The sequence below is a fragment of the Octopus bimaculoides genome, chromosome 18 (genome assembly GCF_046866305.1).
Source record: "Octopus bimaculoides isolate indiv1 chromosome 18, ASM4686630v1, whole genome shotgun sequence".
Lineage (NCBI taxonomy): Eukaryota > Metazoa > Mollusca > Cephalopoda > Octopoda > Octopodidae > Octopus > Octopus bimaculoides.
The window spans coordinates 11,942,323-11,962,322 of NC_142945.1; the positions used below are offsets into that span (position 1 = coordinate 11,942,323).

At 36.1% G+C, this 20,000-nt stretch overlaps 3 protein-coding genes and 1 long non-coding RNA gene across 16 annotated transcripts in view; 2 read left to right on the plus strand and 2 right to left on the minus strand.

The window, feature by feature from the left end:
• LOC106880798 (DNA excision repair protein ERCC-6-like 2) overlaps positions 1-4,653 on the plus strand; it is a 30,466-nt gene extending 25,813 nt beyond the window's left edge. For all 10 annotated transcript variants that reach the window (XM_089365754.1, XM_089365752.1, XM_089365751.1 and 7 more), the window contains 5 exons: positions 1-37; positions 1,195-1,346; positions 2,385-2,515; positions 3,655-3,842; positions 4,109-4,653. The exon at positions 1-37 is cut by the window's left edge and continues 210 nt beyond it. In XM_089365754.1, the coding sequence (XP_089221880.1) occupies positions 1-37; positions 1,195-1,346; positions 2,385-2,515; positions 3,655-3,842; positions 4,109-4,569 (969 nt within the window). In that variant the 3' untranslated portion in view covers positions 4,570-4,653. The remainder of the gene's footprint in view (positions 38-1,194; positions 1,347-2,384; positions 2,516-3,654; positions 3,843-4,108) is intronic.
• Positions 4,654-8,488: 3,835 nt separating this feature from the next.
• Positions 8,489-17,960, minus strand: LOC106880801 (opine dehydrogenase). 2 transcript variants are annotated; one of them, XM_014930921.3, is made up of 2 exons: positions 17,911-17,960; positions 8,489-9,975 (listed from the first exon to the last, which is right to left on the minus strand). In XM_014930921.3, the coding sequence occupies exon 2, from the start codon at positions 9,960-9,962 to the stop codon at positions 8,745-8,747; it is 1,218 nt and encodes a 405-aa protein (XP_014786407.1). In that variant the 5' UTR covers positions 9,963-9,975; positions 17,911-17,960; the 3' UTR covers positions 8,489-8,744. The 2 variants fall into 2 exon arrangements, with proteins under 2 accessions (XP_014786407.1, XP_089221874.1); XM_089365748.1 differs by having other exon boundaries at positions 14,082-17,960.
• On the plus strand, positions 11,407-15,159 carry LOC128249816 (uncharacterized). Its single transcript, XR_008265938.2, has 2 exons — positions 11,407-12,591; positions 14,887-15,159. It is a non-coding gene; the product is annotated as an uncharacterized LOC128249816 (long non-coding RNA).
• An 809-nt stretch (positions 17,961-18,769) lies between the features above and the next one.
• Positions 18,770-20,000, minus strand: part of LOC106880803 (uncharacterized) — an 18,941-nt gene continuing 17,710 nt past the window's right edge. For all 3 annotated transcript variants that reach the window (XM_014930925.3, XM_014930924.3, XM_052974356.2), the window contains one exon: positions 18,770-19,197. In XM_014930925.3, coding sequence (XP_014786411.1) covers positions 19,157-19,197 — 41 coding nt within the window. In that variant the 3' untranslated portion in view covers positions 18,770-19,156. The remainder of the gene's footprint in view (positions 19,198-20,000) is intronic.

Here is a 20,000-nt window from a genome sequence, read left to right on the forward strand (position 1 = left end):
GAACTGATGGCTCGAGGAGATTCCTTCAAAGATCTTGGTATTCAAATTCTCTATATTACTGATTGTTCTTTAATTTAATCCTGTCTCAGGGTTTTGTCACTCGGGAACCTTTTTAGTTCTTTAATTTCAGCTTTAACTATCTTTTTTGTATGATTTCATTGGTTTACCATTGTTCATTTCTGCAAAGACCGAAAATAGTCTACTTCAGAATTGCAGTTGAAGCAATTTTAGTTAATGGTTTAATAATATGGACGCTTACAATACTCATGAAGAAAATTCTAAATGACACGTACACCAGGATGCTGCCCACTGTTCTAAATATCTCCTGGCATCACAACATGACTAGTAAAGCATTATCCCAAGACATCCCATTTATTATAGAGACAATACAAAAGTACAAGTTGACATTTATTTATGAACTGCTGATGTAACTAGGAGCTAGAAGCTGAAATTCTTCTGTGGCAACCTTCACATGGTAACTGGGGAAGTGGTTGGTAACATCAACCAATGGCTAGAAGACACTGGATGCATTATCAAAGAACTTAAAACTTTCATGGATGACAAGGAGGAATTGAAGACGTGTGTCAGGAATACTGAAAGATTCTCAATTCAATAATTAACTAACCTCTACTCTCTATTCTCTATCCCACATATCTTTTCTTGTTCTGTTTATTCCATTTTGTATTTCTATAGTATATATCCCTAACTGTGCATGCATTGGCCTCTGTGCATGTGTGTGTGTGTGTGTGTGTGTGTGTGAAAGACAAAATAGAATAAGCAGAACAAGAGGAGATATGTGGGATAGCAAGTCACTAAAGAACTAACTAACCATTTTTCAGATTATGAAAAAATACAAACGGATATTTATTCACCCAATTTTCGTCATTCTTGTTCTCTTATATCACTGTATCAGTACCTTAGTTCTAATTGTAGCTTTCTTTACTTTATATCATCATGAATCCAATTTGTTGTTCTCTCCTTGACTAAGATCATCATCATGATTTAACATCTGTTTTCCATGCTGGCATGGGCTGGACGGTTTGAGAGGAGCTGACTGGCTGAGGGGCTGTTCAGGCTCCATGTCTGTTTCGGCATAGTTTCTACAGCTAGATGTGGTGAAGACTGACAGCCAGACAGTTGTTTTGAGAGCATTATTAGTTAAATTGTTATTACCTGTTCATATATTCTTTACAGGTAACTATGGTGTGGTACATGTTCATAAGAACCGACAGATAACTGGTGCGAGTCGTGCTGAGGACCACATGAGTAAGTGTGCCATGGAAGAAGTCTTACAAGATCAGAAGAACTCTCAGCAACTGGCCATGGAGTGTGAACCTTATGTCCAGGTATTACTTTCAGCTTCATTATATTTCTTTGCTTTTGTTGTTATTCTTTGCTTGACCCGCATTATGTCTCCTTCTGTAGATCAAAAGATCAAAGTTAGGCAAATTTCTGATCAATAAATATTTAGATTTTGTTTTTGTATTTGGTGTGCAAGATTCTTGTATTAGGCTACAGCATCGAAGAGGGTGCAGACAGAGATGAAAGGACTTTGATGAACTTAGCTCATTGAGTGATTAGTTAAATGGTTAGATAGTCAACCTATTCACAAATAAAAAGAAAGGAAGACGTGAAAAACGAATCAGTGTGTGTGTTTATTTCATTATTGGCATAATGACCCTCCCAAGATAGAAAAACAAATATATAGACGATCAATAAGTATCATATGAACTGAGAATAGAACAAAGATATTTTTAACTGATATTTTAAAACTAGTTATGACATATTTATTGTAAGGTGTGCCATCTTAATATTCACCACCACCACCACCACCACCACCACCACCACCACCACCATCATCATCATCATCATCCTTTAATATCCATTTTCCATGCTGGAATGGGTTGGGCAGTTTGACCAGAGCTGGAAATCTAGGGAACTGTATCAGGCTCCAGTTTGATTTTGGCTTGATTTCTATGACTGGATGCCCTTAGACTTCAAAGAATCATGTAATGTGAGTGCAGAGCATTGGATTATGCCTATCCGTATGATTATGCAATCAAACGTTTTAACATATGTCAAGATTATTCTACGTTAGCTTTAATGTTTGTAGACATGTGGCAGTCCAACATTTCATCACCTGTTGCATGATTATATATATCTTATTTCATTGACCATTTGCCACCTGGTCATGACAGATGAGGAAACATCTCATGGAGATGGGGACTGACTGAAGATGGAGACTGACTGCTGAGAGGGGTTACCTGGGATGACCCAAGCAAATGCTGACAAACGGTGGATGCAGTGCTGTGCTGTAATGGCACATACCTATTCTAATTTGGTCCCCAAATTTGGGTATTTTTTGTTCTTTTTCTTTTCGACAGTCACCTGACAGAGGAAAGACGAGTAAGAAAAGGAAAAAGATGACGAAAATTAAAGATTACAATGCTCCTAAATGTATTCCATTTGGTCAAAATCAAATGGTTTATGGAGAAACACCAGTGGCAGTTGTGAGGTAGGCTGATTTGATTATTATTACTGTGTGTGTGTGTGTGTGTGTGTGTGTGTGTGTGTGTGTGTGCGTGTGTGCACCTACTCATCTGCATTCTAACAAACACATGCACACATGCATATGCATGCAAACACACACACACACACATAGACTGAGATGCTTTGATTGTTATTACCCTGTGTGTATGTGTGTGTGTGTGTGTGTGTGTATGCACCTACCCAGCTGCACTCTAACAAACACATGCACACATGCACATGCATGCAAACACACATAGAGAGAGGGATGCTTTGATTGTTATTACCTTATGTGTGTGTGTGTGTGTGTGTGTGTGTGTGTGTACCTACCCAACTGCACTCTAACAAACACATGCAAACAGAGAGAGAGACACACACTCACACATACACAGCGGGGTTGTAATATTTCATTCCCTACCAAGCTTACATTTACCTTCCTCTCCCCTTGTGTCCTTGATTCTCCTCCCCCTCCACTACATGTGTTGACCACACCAGCTTCCTCACTCCCTCCCTCTGCCTTTTGCCCTTTACTAAGCTTATATATAAATGAGGCTGTATTGGTCCTCAATCATTGCCCTACCCTATACACGCTAACTTTACTCTGCTGTCCTGCCAGTCATCACTCTCACTCCTCTGTAGACCACCTCTGTTACCACTCTTCACTTACTTTTGCTTTCATCTCATCACCCACCCTTATCTTTGTCCACCTTTGCTATTGCTAATCACTCCCTTCTTGATTTCACCCCAAATAGCCCTGCCATTTGCCATGATACTGTCACACGGAGTTGTGGGGAGCATGGAGTTATCCCTGAATTACCATTAGTCCCTGGTCTGTTCTGACCCAGAACAGTAGTTGTTGTCAGGGTTCCACCAACGGATTAAATGGATTTCCCAGAGGTAGAGGAGGTTGACAAAGCTGGTTGGAAGGCAGCTCTTATAGGAGGAAGACACTCTGATATAAAACTTGTAGTCAAAATAGTGTTGTATTGAAATGGTATACCCCTTCCCACGTGGGAATCTGTTAGATTTAAGAACTATAATTAGTTTGTAGTTGCTTTTGTAAACAAACTATCACGTGCTTTTACTTTTTTGTGTAAGTTAATTATTACATTCTGTTTATTTCATTAGGGACCACTTGGAAAAAATGGTTGATACTTTACAGTTTTCATCACTTGAGGAACTTTGTCAATCAATAATTAAAATGTCTGCTGCAAATCGAGCTGAACTATTACAGCAATTCTATACCAAAATGTATGGCTCACAAATATTTTCCGTATTCCAAAAACTTCCACGATTTTCACAGAGTTTATCAACAGGTAAGTTAACCATGTGCCCTCTCTATATACACACAAACGAATTTATATATATATAATATATATATAATACGTATGTATATATGTGTGTGTGTGTATCTTTGTGCTTGTGTTTGCCCTGACTGCCACTTGACAACCAGTGTTGGTTTGTTTGTGTCTTCATAACTTAGCAGTTATATTAATTCTTTTACAATGTTAATTCTTTTAACAACAGTCCATCACAAAGTTAAAAACGTTTTCTAGTCTGTTAACAAAATTCTGATTTGTAGGTTCCAATCAAGAAGAAAATGGTCGAAATCAACAGAAGAATGATTCTCAGTTAACGACACAAGACAACAATCAGGTGAATGCTGTAAAAAAATCATTGAATTCTAAAACGTGTAGAAAGAAATTTACTAAGCTCCATCACACTCATAAAATGAAACCAGACTTTGGAAATCCTTTTGCTTCTCCTGCAGCTTCAACTTCGAAAACAAGCGACAGTGTATGCGGAAATCAGAAATACTTGCATCATCGGCGTCTTGTTTCAGACGTAAAATATTCTTCCAATACAAGTAATTCTAATAGCAGTTTGGACTCAGAGAATCCAGAAACAAACTTACCAACTGTACCAGTTGATTATGAAGCTGTGATATTTACCGAAGCAGACAATATTTTCTTTTCAGAGTCTAACCCAACCAACACACATCGCAAACCTCCTCCTAAATCAAAGTTAAAATTCAAAAGATAGACAAACTTCCATATTTCTGAGGTTTTGTACAATGAAACATCTTTTAATAAATCTTAATAAAATAATTTGTTTTATAAAAAAAAAGGATGTTTATTATTTCAAAGTAATATGTTATTATATGCTTTTTTAAAATACAAATATATTCTTTTGCTAAAAGCATTTTTTGTTTCATTTCATGTACATCTGAAATGTTCATGTGTAGAAGTAGAAATTTCAAGATCTTTAACCTGCAGAATATGACAATATCTCTCAAAGCATTGGTACTTTGACTCCCAGGCACTCACGAGAAATATTAATTGAGCAGGAGAAACTGTAGTTACTTATCTCACACCAAAATTACTAAATAATATAGATGTATATAACCATCTATGTATCATGTGTATACATCAGTGACAGGCCAGTTACTGCAATATTCACCCTGAGCTTAACATCTCTTTATTGTGTTAAAAACACAATAAATATTGCTGGGAGATGAAGAACTGTCCTCACAGTGGCCAGATGTATTTCTGCCAATTTGAACCTTTTCAATAATGTGTACTTACGGCTAGTTGCATACTTGGATGTGAAGTCATCACCTCCATTATAGGAAACAGTGAATAAGACATTCTTTGATGTTATGAATTGCTGCCCAGCTGAACAAACATCTGTAAAAGCAATTGAAGCTGTATCAATTAAAATAGCCCTCTGTTAATCATACTTAATGCATATGAACTATTAACAGGCAGCTTATTGCCATGTTCACTGTAAGATAACATTTCTGTTGGGCATGTTATGTTAAAAACATAATAAATATTGAAGGGAGATGAAAAAAATCATCCCAGCAGTGGCCACTGAGAAGGCCAGAAGCATTTTGGCCTTTTTCAATGAGGTGTGCTTGCACCTTCATGAGAGTTTATCATCTCCAATATAGGAAATAATAGATAAGACATTCACTGACATTGCAAATAGCTGCCTGACAGAATAAAAATCCTGTATGTGCAATTGTGGTAATATTTAATTGAAATGATCAGTTATGTAACATACCTTATATATATATATATATATATATATATATATATATATATATACCCTATTGATATATGGAGTAGTTTTCTTTGTCCAATAAAAACTTTATCTTGGAATGATATTTTGGAAAAGTAGGATAGGAAACAAGGTGTGTAGGTAGGTAGGTAGTTATGGTAATTTCATTTGAAAGTAGATATCAGGAATGATCTATGTGGAACAGGGAAGATTACTTGAAGGCCTTATCAAGATTAAAGCTGGGTTCCTTTTTTTTTTCCTTTCACCTTACTATTATGACAAACCTTATTAAAAATATCTGATGTAGAATCTTCAAGTAAAACGCAACTAGGTTTATTATTTTTTTTTTTTTTCAAAGTTGGTGGTCAGTAACATTGTTTGTTACAAGTTTCTAATAAGCCAGTCACTGGGTCATGGCATTTCTTGTGGTGAAAGTGCTTGTGCAGTTCTGGTGGAAGTACCACTACGAATATTTTTTATTAAAAGATAACAATTTAAAAATTTTTGTGTGGACGTAAAAAAATCAGTAAAAATGACACACACACACAAACATATAGTATATATATGAGGCTGTGTGACCTTTAAATTATAAATAAATAAAAAAACACATTAAGTACAGGACATCACCACCAAGTGAAAAATGCATAAATACACGCAAGATAAGTACAGGACAAATATCCCAAAAATACCTAGCCTTGTCCACAGTAAGTTCTTACATATATATATAATTTCTGCGACTCCACATACTGTTTTTTTCTCTCTCTATAATCCACTATATTTCCTTTTTCTCTCCCTCCTTCCTTGCTGTCCCCTACCTGTCTTTCTTTCACTCCCTACTATCTTTCGTTCCTTCTCCTTTCTCTTCGTTCCCTCATCCTCTCTTTTGTCCCCCCTTCTCCTCTGCCTGTTGCTCACACGTCACTACAGGTCATTTCTCTCGCCTCTGATTTTTTCTGAAAGAGACGTCCATCTAGCTGGACGTCCTTTCTCTCGTCTTTCGACATTTTTTCTCTTCTATTATTTTCTTCTCTTCTATTTATTCTATATCCTTTCAAAATTTCCCCCACGTCTTACCCATTACAATTCGTCTTGGCCTAGCAGCCCTTAATGTTTGTCTTCATCGATTGTTCACTCCGTACGCCCACTCTGCTGTTGTTTGTTCGAAGTCTTAACTCTCCACAAATTTTATAATTTTAAAATTTCTGGATGTTGCTGTCTTATGAAGTTTTCCTATCTTGTCGCCGAAAGCACAAAACAAGGAGTGATAAAACAGTCAACAACTGACGAGGTATTTTGTCCCGTACTTATCTCTCGTGTTTACATATTTTTCACTCGTTGTTAATGTCCTGTACTTAATGTGTATTTTTTAAAATTTATTTATAATTGAACACCAGACAGCCTTGTCCACAGTAAGTTCTTACATTTATATATATATATATACATTGTGTGTGTGTATTTACGTTTATATATATACATACACGCACATATGTATGTAGAGATATATAAATTAATGTGTATGTGTGCAGTTCGTATCTATTATGATATTTCTTTTATATCTTCCTCAAAAATATTTATTTATAATTGAACACCACACAGCCTTGTCCACAGTAAGTTCTTACATTTATATATATATATATATATATATATATATAGTGTGTGTGTATTTACGTTTATATATACATACACGCACATATGTATGTAGAGATATATAAATTAATGTGTATGTGTGCAGCTCGTATCTATTATGATATTTCTTTTATATCTTCCTCAAAAATATTGCCGAGGTGAGGCTGTTCTAATTTTCTCCCCTTCTCACCCCAATACTTTCTCTTTCTTCTTATTCAGACGTTGTGATGACAGCGATTTGTTTTGTTTTAATGTCTGTTTTTGCTGTCTCTCAATCAATAAACCCAAGTCACTCTCCTAGCAAATAACTTGTAACTGACAAGAATTTATAGGGAGCAATTATAAGTCTTGTTAAACATTTAGAATACTAAAATAAAGCCACTGCGGTACGATATATTATTTATATAGGTTAAGCGGTCAAATGGCTAAAACAAGTAAAAAAAATATAGTCAACAATTGATATTCCGGCATGACAATGCCATAGTCATAAAATTACAAATAAATCATAAATAAGAGAACGGAAGAAACAATTTATAATGGGTTATTAGATGTAATTCCATCGGCTAAATTCGGTGTCATTGTGTGAAACAAAAATACCTTAACAGGCTTTAATTCATTAAAAAATTCCCCCAAAGACGAACGACGTCTTTTATGTGCGAAGCAGGACTGAACCCAAGACCATGTGGTTGAAAAATGACACCTTATTTTACTCTCTCGTACGCGTGCACACACACACGTATGATGGGCTTTCACCGAGTGTCCATCTGTCACAGTCACTCACAAAGCGTTGGTCAGCCTGGAGCAATAATAGAAGACATTTGCCCAAGGTGCTGGGGAGTGGAACTGAAGTAAAAACCACGTGGTTATAAAGCAAGCCTCTTAACCACACAGCCATGCATGCGCCTAGATGTATAAAAGAAAAAGACTAGATGGCCATGGTTAGAGTGCTTAATATCATAGATCTGCTAAGGCAGCGAGCTGGCAGAAACGTTAAGACGCCGGGCGAAACGCTTAGCTGTATTTCGTCTGTCTTTACGTTCTGAGTTCAAATTCCGCCGAGGTTGCCTTGCCTTTCATCCTTTCGGGGTCGAAAAATTAAGTACCAGTTGCATACTGAGGTCTATCTAATCGACTGGCCCACTCCCCAAAGATTTCGGGCCTTGTCCCTAGAGTAGAAAAAGAATATCATAGATCTTGCTAAACCGGAACTAATATTGGGGTTAAATGACATAAAGAATTAGATCAACATTATTATGCAAAACAAAAGCCAAAATGGATATCTTATAAAGCTTTATTCGTGGAGGGTAAACAAGAACATTGAGATTAATCAACTATTTTAGTTGTTATCTCCTATCAAGCGATTTCAGTTCTAATAAATAAGTTTAGAGTTTATTATTTCAGTACAAATTTTTAGAATTTCAGTTAATCGTTTCTGTTTTTTTTTTAATATAAATAACGAGAATACACATGCCAAGTAATGCAGAAAAATAATTACTGCAGTGATTACTATCGGAGAATCAATAAGGAATCTATCGCAGATTAACTAACTCGAACAAAGTGGAGAAGTGATAACGTTGAGGGGCGCGAGTCATGCCCATGTCTTTGCCTGTTAACTGGCCGTTCACCAGAAACTCTTTACCGAGAATCTTCTGACCCCAGAGGATAGTTTCATCCATAGCAGGGGTGGGTACTCCTGCTATTTGGGCAATGCCGCGGAATACTACCATGCCAAAAGGAAGATCTTCTGTCATGTAACGGTAGTTGAAGTCGGGAACAAATTTACCTCCTTCAACCTCCTTCATGGGGTGCACCAGTCCATTGTAAGCCTTGCATGTACGCATGGCTGTTTGCAGGGTGCTGAAGTCAGAGATACTCTCCTTGTAGTTAAGTTTGTACCAGTCAAAGAGATGAATGACGTCACTCATATCCATGTCTGGGTACTTCTTCTGGATAGCTTGTGCAGTGTTGAACAGCTCGGTGCTCACTTTGTCAAGCATACCAGCAGCAAAATCATTCAGGCCTTGATAGAATAACGGTTTCTCACTAAGGGGTTTACCATCCCAGTCCTTCCAGGTGCCGTACATCATTGGAGGATGAACAACAGAATCAGCTAACAGATTGATAGATAAATAGTTAGCAGCAAGAGTGAGCTTAGGCTCTTTACCAATAATATACTGTATGGTGGGTAGAACAGGGAAATAAGGTCGGCACCCACGCATGATAATTGCACATGCAAGTGTGTCTTTTGGGCCAAGAACTTGAACTTCCCGAGCAAATTTCTGGATACGGCAAGCCCATGGCAAAGATTCAAAAGAAACGATGGCGCAAGTTTTTCCTCCGATGCCCAACAAGTCGCAACATTGGAACTGGAAACCAGGCTGACTTGGAAGACCGACTACAACAGTATTTGGCTCAATATACGGCGCGATAGCTTTGAAGTAGCCCTCGTGAGCAAATGCTGGAACTGTGAAAATGATAATATTACATCCCGGTACAGCTTTTGAAGGATCATTGGTGATCATGTTTGGTCGGGACTTGATGAACTTGGTGGTTCCATCCTTTTCTTTAAACTCTACGGTGAACTCGTCATTGCCCAGTGTGTTTCTGAATCGCTCAGCTTCATCTGCAAACAGAGACATCACGTTCACTTGGACGTTTCTGCGAGATGAAGCAAGCCCAGTTAACACATGAGCGCCATTGCCACCACCACAAATCAACAACTTCACCAGAACATCAGGTTGCGCCATTATTGGTTAAGGCCTACAAAATAAAGTAAAGAAACACAACAATAAATATTGGAAATAATCAATAAGCATATTTCAAACAAAATAGTCGACTGTTAGAAAGATACAACACTGAATAAACACAACAGTTAAATCGGCCAATATTTTATTAAACAGAAGTAGCTGTAGCAACTGAGAAATTCACGTATTTACCTCTTCCTGTAGATATGTGTTCGATCCCAGTCACTGATAACACATTACATAACTATACAAGTTTCCGTAAAAATCATTAAACTCTTCAGTTCACCCAAATAAATACTAGATACCCGTTTCTTTGTAACAATGATTTCAAATTTTGATGCAAGGCTGACAAGTTCGGGAGAGTGAGTAAGTAGATTACCTCGATCCCAGTATTTAACTGGTACTTGTTTTATCGACCCCGAAAAGATGAAAGGTAAAGTCTACATCAACGGAATTTGAACTCAGAACGTAAAGACCGACGAAATACCGCTAAGCATTTTGCCCAGCATGCTGTCCATTGTGCCAAGTCACCACCCATTACTCATTGATAATATTAAATACATTATGAAAGCGATGAGCTGGCAGAATCGTTAGCACACCGGGCAAAACGCTTTGTGGCATTTCGTCCGATTTTACGTTCTGAGTTCAAATACCGCCGAGGTCGACCTTGCCTTTTATCCTTACAAGGTTGACAAAATAAGAACCAATTAAACACTGGGGTCAATGTCATCGGCTTACAATCTCCCCAGAAATTTCTGGCTTTGTGCTAAAATTTCAAATCAATATTAAATACATTATTCAGAACTGTCTTTGAAGCATTATAGGTCTCTGGTCAAATCAATGCCCTGAGCTCTATAGAATTTATTGGCAGCAAGCCACAGCATACATAGAACAGAATCAAGCCCCTAGACAACGTGAGGCCCACGGGCAACTGTCCAATGTATCCATGCCTTAAGAACGCACAGACATTGCCTAGATCAGAGATTGGCAACAACTGAATTTCGGATTTTTAAAGAATTTTCAGATTTAATATATTAATGGTCCATTGAGCAGTCGATGCCCATTAAATAGTCTTTTGTGTTACGATTTGCTTAATTTTTTGCTTACATAAACGTTGCTATTGATGGAAATGGGCAATATAAACTGGTATCTTGTTATATGTAGGGTGTAATATAACATACATGGATTATGGATAAATGTACTTTAGTTTCGCACCTATAAAACGCTTAGCCGTATAGGTGACCCTTTAGACTCAAATGGCCGACGGCGCATAACCTATCTGGCCATTTGAGTCTGACGACTATATATATATATATATATATATATATATATATATATTATATATATAATTAGGTGAAGCATGGTGAGAATTGAGCACTTATTCTTCATATTCCAGACGATTGCTTTACCTTTAAAGCATTATCTATTAAAATTACGGAGACGTGGTTGTTGACCGGGATCCAAAGACTATGGGATCAAATAGTGCTCCAATCATTGCGTTTGGTCTTTAACTATTGAGCAAGGTATATGATTTTCGGCAGTTTACTAAAAGCACTTGATTGAAGATCGACTAAACCCAAATAAAATATCGTCTTTTCATTTGTTAATTAACTTGCTAAATTTCTTTTGACGCCTGGTTAACTTTCTCAGGTGCCATTTCAACCATTACCAAATTCTAAACCGCAGCTGAACAAACAACAGTCTATGCATAATTGGTTCCACGGTTTACACGACCCCCTGGTCCTTTGGTCGAGTCTACTTAGTTGCAAATATCTGGGCCAAGCCTCCAGTTTAAGGATACATACTTCACTCTCTCCCCCTCTGTAGCCCCGAAGACCCCGCAAAGAGTCACGAGCACTGACCTTCCCTCCTGACTAAATGATGAAGACAAGATCTTGGCATCTTGGGAAAGGGAGGCAAGCAGATTCTGCTTCGGCTGTAAATACCAACTTTTTTTTTTTTAGTGACAACAAAGTCCATCATTTCGAATACCATTCTAAGCAGCCGAAAATTCCCCCGTGGAGCCAAATTTCACAACCAGAATAAGTACACATGATTATAATCCATGTATTTATTTATTTAGCCATAACCTATGTGGTACTGTTTGGTTGTTAGCACTGCGTTCGACGTAATCGACTTACTCCTCCCTCGAACTTGCCGGCCTTGTGCCAAAATTTAAAACCACTGTTATACCATTATGCATCAGGCGACGAGCTGACAGAATCGTTAGCATACCGAGAAAAATGTGTAGCAGCATTTCGTTCGTCTTTACATTTTGAGTATAAATTCCGCCGAGGTCGACTTTGCCTTTCATCCTTTCGGGGTAGATAAAATAAGTACCAGTTGAACATTGGAGTCCATAACTTATCCCTCTCTCGAAATTGCTGGCCGTGTACCAAAATTTGAAACCGATATTATACCATTATGTAAATGAATCGCACTTCAGAGTATATCTATTTATATTATTCCCCACCCCCACCCGATACTATCACTTGACATGTTGGGAAGAGTAAGTTATATTCATCCAGCTGAATTGTCAGGTAACAATAACGCCGACCTCATAAGCAGATGCAGAAAAGTCCCTCGCGAAGTGGTGTAGCTACTTGATAACAACAACATTAAATACATACAGGTATATAACTTCGTTTATTTATTTTCTGATAGCTTATCTTTCTGTTTCTTACCCCTCATATACTGGGTGGAGCTTTCAAGTTGTATGTGACTTCCTGTATCAATGTATTTGAACATATCTAAATTAATCACAATAAGTTAAGCCGGCGAGCTGGCACAGTCGTTAGGACGCTGGACAAAATACTTGGCGGCATCTCTTCAGGTTCTGAGTTCTAATTCAGCCGATGTGATTCTGCCTTTTATTCTAATGGAATCGATAAAAATAAGTACCAGTTTAGTACTGGAAGTCAATGTAATCGACTAGCCATACTTCTCCCAATCTTTCAGGCCCTGTGTTGATAGCAGAAAGTAATTAATTACACAAAGTGTTCATTAGGATAGTATTGTGCTAACGAATTAGTTCGGAACTTTAACCGAGTCTCAGCCCCCTGCCTCCACATTAACTGCCTGGCCTACTCCCTTTCGCCCCAGCTCTACCCCCCCACATCTCTCATCCTGCTTCTTACAGTATTTTATGAATGTAGTCACATTCCCACCACCAACCCCTAAAGCAGCCGATAAGCTATACCTACTTTCAATCCGGCATCCTCGTGAATATTCGGTGAGCTTGAGTTAAAAGGCCTATCTTCCCTAACCCGGACAGCATTTGGCAGACTTTGCACCCCCTCCACATTCCTAATCCTCCCCCTCCTTCCCCTCAAATAACCTTGCAACAGTCGAGTAGAGTATTTCTCCACCGACACCAAGTTGTCGATAAGCTAGAAGTACGTACAATTCGCTTTAACATGGTGCCCCTCACCCGCCATCGATAACTTTCTGTGTCAGTTACAGTCGTTGCAACTCCAGTTACTACAGCTGCTACCCACCCAACCCTACTGCTTGTGGTTGACGAGTAGAATAGCACGTCCACCCCCGACTCCACCCCATCCTACAACTGCACTGTTTAGAGATTTGTAAAAGAGAATAGAAGAAGCATGTTACATTTTCTACAATTTAAAATAGCAAACTATGCATGCTGCTCTCAGCTAATGCTAGGATTAGGGTATTTTGACAAGTAATTAGTAAAAAACAACATACAAACAATTCAACCAGTTTTTTTTTTTTATATATATAAAGAAACAACAAAAGCTTTCAAAGATATTGAAGTCAAACAAATGCATCAAACGATATTATATAGTTTGGTAGAAGTTAAAACTCAAAATAGTTTTCAGTTAACTGCAAGATTAAAGTTAGAACTATTTTCAGTTTGAACTATATACATTTAAACACTAGAAGCATAAATAAAATCTGTTCTGAGGTAAGAAATAAAAAAAATAAAATTTTTTTCTAAAGAGTAAAATGTTCGAAAAAAACCACCGAACAAAGCCAACCTGGGCAGAAAAAGCTATGTTGATTGAAGCTAGCAATGACCATTTGAGCAAAGCTAGTTAAACGTGAACAGCGCAGCAAAAACGCAATAACGATGGAAAACAAAATACACGATGTGCTTACCTTGAGTGAAAGTTCTTGGTGTTGGTCAGTTGAGATCACCAACCAGAAAGAAAATAATTAGTAATGGCATGCAGATATCGTTGTTAAGGTTCGTTAAAATCAAAGACATACAAAAGGGAGAAAGATTTTGTTGGAAGAGTTTTTTGATAGATTTATTGGACTTATTAGATTTATTCGGTTTATGAAAATTTTACAAAGAGTTTCCAAACCAATAAGATGATAATTTTCTTTCTTATTAACCTCATCTTTTAGATATGAATTTTGTTTTTAAACATTAACATCTAAACAACGTTTCGATCGGTTTGGTCTTCAGTCATCCTCGGGGATCTAATTCTCTGGTTGAAATTTGTGTAAACATTATATATAAAAATATTATGATAAGATTAGTAGCCCTAAAGAGTATAATCTTATTAACAATAACAGCTCACTTCAGATAATTTCCAAACAACTTCGACATAACTTATTTTAAAGAAATTCTTCAGTTTCAACCCCTGAATGAGAACGAGTTGGGAAAACTGGGAACACATCCAACTGATAAAAGATGTTTTTTATAACGAAAATAGGGGCGTAAATAGCGGGGGGAAACTAACACAAAAACGACAATAAATAAATGATAGTGAATAAATTGTAACTATTTTCGTTATGAGAAACATTTGTTAATCAGTTTGAAGTGTTTGGTAACGTTTGGGTCTCGAAACAAGGACTTTTGAAGAACTAACAAATATTAAGGAACATAACATTGTTCCATTAATTTTGAAACAATTTTATTTTCTTAAAGAATTAATAATTTTTTTTCTTCTTCTAGATATCAATTTTTCGTTGTGACGCACCTGCTAGATGCTGCTTAAATATCAAATTTTACTTATTAGACAACGAATGTAATTGATAAATCAATTTGTTCAAGGTTGCTGACCCCAAAACTGAAATTGTGCCAAGGTAAACGGAGAAACGAATGATTTTCTTTCTATATTTGAGGAACACATTTTAAAAAAACTTTACAAAGAGGAACACAGATGTATTATATTATCTACAAACTCTAGTTCAACGCTTCATGGTTATTAAATCAAATTTCATTCGATGTAACTATACGTTTTATACCCCTAAGGAAATTGTGTTAAGGATTTAGACTGTACCTTTTTAAGACATAAAATTGCTATAGTAATTTTATGTCTTAAAAAGGAATCGATTAGGGTATTTTTTGGTTTAATTCTATAACTTTTATTTATATATCTGTATTGCATTTTACAGAAGTTATGTAAAAAATCTATCATAAGCAGAAATACGTCTGGCGTTAAGGTTAACAATTTTGTAGACAAGTGACTTATCACAGCAATGACATTTCGCTATAAATGGCTTGTCAGTAATTGCACTTCAAGGCCATTCTGCATATGAAGTTTATGATTCTGTAGAGAAAGGACAGTCCTTAACCTTCGGTTTAACGAATTTAACATGTTCTATTGATTTCATTATTGTATTTAATAGCATAAAATCTGTATAAGCATATTAGACACACCCCACAAATTCAAGAAAAAAGTCTTCAGGGCATTAAAGCTTGAAGGAGGCTCAACTTCTTATGTAGGATTCGAAGTGATGTTTTTTGGAAATAGTGCGTCAAATGCCATCAAATACGATAATGATGATTATTATACTTAGTTACCACGAAAAGTAGTGTTGGTGCATCGGTTATTTTTGTACACAGAGGACAAAAAAATCGTCAATTTGCTATGTTTTGTGATGTTACATTTGGGTAAATATAAAGAGAAAGCGTTTTCCATATTCCTATATGAATAACATGAAACAAACATTAAAAAATTTTTTTACGACTCATGCCAGAAAAAAATTGTGATAAATAATTAATTTGGAAGAAAGTCTGCCAAAATCTTCTGCCTCCCACTTAGAAAGTTACGATGCACTTTTAACGAAGGAAATGCCAGCCCAGACTGACTAAGGTGCATTACATTTTGTAAACTCATTAAAGGAAAAAAAAAAAAAACAAGAGAATTTTGTAATCAGGGATGTACCTGTAAGGTTACTACTAAATACCTTACATCGTATTTTTATTTTACTGCACAGCAATCCATTTGGCGCAGGATTTGGCTATTCAAATAAAATAAAAGGGAGACAAAGAGATATATATATATATATATATATACATATATATATATATATACATAGAGAGAGAGAGAGAGAGAGAGAGAGAAAGACATACATACACACTCACATATATATATATACATACCTATATAAACATATATATAGTCATACATATACATACATGCATGCATATACACACATTGTACATATCTATCTATCTACACATACGTATATATAAATACATATACATACATACATGCACAATCACATACATACATACATGCATTTCTGTTTTAGCGAAAACTTAGACTCATATATGGAGCCAGCACATATTACATTTCCGTTGCATTTCTAATAGTCTGAAGAGAAAGAAACATAAACCTCCTACAATATATCTTCTGCTTGTTTTCTATAAAAACAATGGCTATTTTGGGCCAAGCAAAAAATCGTCTCATTTGCGACTCGTCTGCATAAATGCTTAAATATTGTATTATGGTTTTAAACACTCCACAAAACTCACAGACACCAGAGTATTATCTTAGGAAATAAATATACTTTTAATTAACGCACAATAAGATGCAAATACATAAATGCATGGTGCAACAGGGCAGCTTCGCTATGGTTGCCTGATGTATTAGAAATAGCAGCTAAACATTCCCAAAATTACACCCTGCCGTCTTAGAAACGGACCAGTTGGATAATGTAATCATGGGTCCTCTACATCTAGGAATACGATGGGATAGTCACGGATGGAATGCTTTTGATGATAGGTCTGCTCGTTCAGGACTGAGCTGGCGCTAAAACCAACATCATCACCATCAACAACGAAATCATAAAAGTATGACGATTTAATATATTCAAATGCAGATATGTTAATGTATTCGCATTACAGAATGGTCTTTCGTCAAAGTATTTGAATATGCTAATTAAATATTATAATATATTGAAATAATATGAAGAAAACGTGAATACGTAGTATGATATAAACAACAAATTGTTGCGAATTCATCGGTTTTAATGTTCAAATTTATTTTTTCTAGTTTGCATGATATATAAAATATTATAAGAAATATATTTCTTCGGAAATTAGTATCTTATTATTTTTTGTCTGTTTGCTTAAATGAAAGATGGTTTAGCAAAAGACCTTGACATTAAAAGTTCAAGGTGAAATAAATTGGATTTCTTTCTCTCTTTCGCGGGATGTAAATGAAAATCAAGCATTTATGGTTTAAAACAACTTAATTCTATATTATATTTCTGGAAAAAAAAAAAATTATAGAAAAAAAAAAAAACCCGAAGAAAGTGAATAGAAAGCTTGATATAATATTAAAATCATTCTGCGGAATTGGTAAGGATAATTACAAAATTAGTAACAATAAATAAATAAATAAATAAATAGATAAATAAATAAGCAGAATTTTTAAAATAATTACTGTTAAAAAAGACATTAATTGCATTAGTCGTTGTTAAAAGTACACGACAATCTGTCGTATATAGGAGTACATTACCAATTTCCAGATTGTCAGCAAACGACCTTCAGACAATGATGAAGGTTATTTTAGTACTGCTTTGTGTTAGATAGAATTAAATTAAAGCGAATGTTGTTGCTTAATGATGTTAACAAAGCGATGCGGGATAATAACAATCAATTCCTGCAAGTAGAAGAATATAAGAAAAAAAAGGAAAGAAAGAACATCTGAAAAGCAAAATTTCGATGCTACGATGAACAACTTACCCGGGTAAAGATCTGAGACTTTCCCCCTGTCACGTTCGCCAACAACTGTCAAACGTAAGGGCAAGGTTCTTGCTATATACACAATGCAGACGCCACCTACTACTATAAAACAGACGTGCCAGTGTTTAAGGGAGGTAATGATGGCGATAATAAAGAAGTCGCCTCCCTGTATATTTTTTTTTTTTTACTGATACCTATTTTTGTATATTATAAGCACCATTTTTAGTCGAAAAAGAACAATGCATTTTGAAACATAAACGTTGAGCAACGGAATTCGAACGAGAATGTCAATTACACCTCAGGGCACCTGATATTTAATCTCCAATTAGGCGTTGGGCGGACTATTTTAACTAGATTAGATAGCTACAACAGGACGTTAGCCGCTAATTCATAATTTGTTCGAGATATTTCTAATAGCAAACATAGACCCAATGTAGAGCATCTCACTGTGTTGAACATTAGTAATTGTTATTAACATATTTTATGTAGCAGCAAACAGCGGCGTTATAAATCTAACTAGAATTAACTTAACTATTGTTTGTGATGAAGATGCCGTCCCTGGATTATTTGTCAATGAGGGATTCGTGGAAAAGTTCCAAGGATACCACGAAAAAGCGGAATAATAATAATAGTTATTATTTTTACAAATGACACAAGGCCTGAAATTATGGGGGCAGTAGGGGGCTAGTCGATTACATCGGTACTTATTTTTATCGACCCCGAAAGAATGAAAAGCAAAATCAACCTCGGCGGAATATGAGCTCAGAACGTAAAGACGGACAAAATGCCGCTAAGCATTTCGTCCGGCGAGCTAACAATTCTGCCAGCTCTCCGAAAATAATAACAGAATCAACAGAACTTTTTAAGTAGAATTTTAATAGATTTCAACAAAATAATAGAATTTTGATAGAATTTAATAGAATTTTATTTTATAAAAACATTGTCTTCTCTATTTTCAAATTAATGAGTAATTTCTCATGATTTTATTTTTAAATAAAAAATAATACTCTCTCTGTAAAACGAATTTTATTCCGTTTAATGTCTTATATATTAAAACTTGTGTGCCGGGAGTTTCCTAGAAAATATTGATTCCGCGTTCCACGATCTTTGGAAAACATAGATTTCTGCGACAAAACAAGTTTGGCAACCACTGCAGTAAATAATTCTACTTTGTTACGCCAACCATTGTACACTACTTCGTCGCTACTTTGGCAAGCATAACAACGGTTGCATTTTGGTGTCGCGTTCAGGATAAGACTTGGTCATACCCGATGCGATCTCTTATACCTGCCAGAAAATAAAAATAATATTTGTCATTGATTGATATTTATCACTTTATGATATGATTATTTTAAAATAACATTCAGCTCAACTATTAATTGGTAATCTGTCCTACTAGCGTTAAGTGACTGACAAATTATTTTATGGAGTGAAAATAGCAGAAATAATACAAAGCACCTAATAGAAGAATGTAGTGTTAACGGTAACACAATCAGCTGGCAGGTGAGAGATACGAAGTTCAAGTCAGTCGTGGTGAGTGTAGACCAGTGTTCTGCAGCCGGTATGTTGCGACATACTGGTGTGCCACGAGAGGATGTTAGGTGTGCCGCAGTGTAACATGAATATAATTTTTTCCCCTTTATACATTTAGTTACATTTTTAGTTCAGGTGTGCCGCCAAACTTTGAAAAGAATATAAGTGTGCCGCAAGTGAAAAAAGGTTGCGGAGCACTGTGCTAGACAGACCTAGCTTGTCAAGGTTATAGCAAAAACTCGAGTTGGCAGGATGTCAACTTACAAACTGTAGAGTCAACTGTTTGTCTTCTACCACCAGCACTAAAAGGAACCCCACCACCCTCTAATGACATTTTGGTCTCAATGATTCAGTTCACCAAAGACAGAAGTTCTCAGTGGCCCTCACTAAATTTCTTATTAGGGCCTACTGTGACATGTTGAAATTCTGATGAACCACCTGGACAGAAAACTCATGTATATATATACACACACACGAGGATAAGCATATTAAAAGGGGGCCGTGGGAAAACTCATTTAAATAAAAGGGGTCCATGGTAATGAAAGGGTTGGGAACTA

Coding starts and splice junctions, on each gene's coding strand:
- LOC106880801 (XM_014930921.3), bottom strand. CDS start 9,962: ATGGCGCAACCTGATGTTCTGGTGAAGTTGTTGATTTGTGGTGGTGGC.